The sequence below is a fragment of the Nanorana parkeri genome, unplaced genomic scaffold, assembly GCF_000935625.1.
Source record: "Nanorana parkeri isolate BGI_ZX_2015 unplaced genomic scaffold, ASM93562v1 scaffold2488, whole genome shotgun sequence".
Classification (NCBI taxonomy): Eukaryota; Metazoa; Chordata; class Amphibia; order Anura; family Dicroglossidae; genus Nanorana; species Nanorana parkeri.
Window position 1 is genome coordinate 92,352 of NW_017308756.1, and position 384 is coordinate 92,735.

Below are 384 nucleotides of genomic sequence, written 5' to 3' on the forward strand. Positions count from 1 at the left end.
GTCTATATATTTGTGTCCATGTTGGGTATGTGTAGCTTTGCATTTCGGCATCATCGGCCCCATATGGTTAGACTCTATTAATGAATCCGGAGCGACTCTGTAATGTAGAACTTAAATTTAGAAAGAAAATTTTTCCTGAATGTGACGTTTTCCCTACAGATTGTGTTCCAAATGCAGCACCTCCTGGAGACCAGCTGTGGGGGCGATTTTGGACGCCCACTAAAGATGAAATTCAGCTGGGAGCCGTCCTTCTGGACCAAACAAATATCCAACTTAGGTACCAAATTTGTAAATTTTAAATTCTGTAGATGATGACTTCTGTTTTTGAAGTTGAAACTTTCCTTCTCTTTGGGTAGTTCAGCTCGCCCCCCCCTACACAACCCA

At 42.2% G+C, this 384-nt stretch overlaps 1 protein-coding gene across 1 annotated transcript in view; it reads left to right on the top strand.

The window, feature by feature from the left end:
- The window catches only part of TRIM66 (tripartite motif containing 66), a 41,100-nt gene that overhangs the window by 13,125 nt on the left and 27,591 nt on the right, over positions 1-384 (top strand). The window contains exon 8 of the mRNA XM_018573691.1: positions 160-277. Within this exon, the coding sequence (XP_018429193.1) occupies positions 160-277 (118 nt within the window). The remainder of the gene's footprint in view (positions 1-159; positions 278-384) is intronic.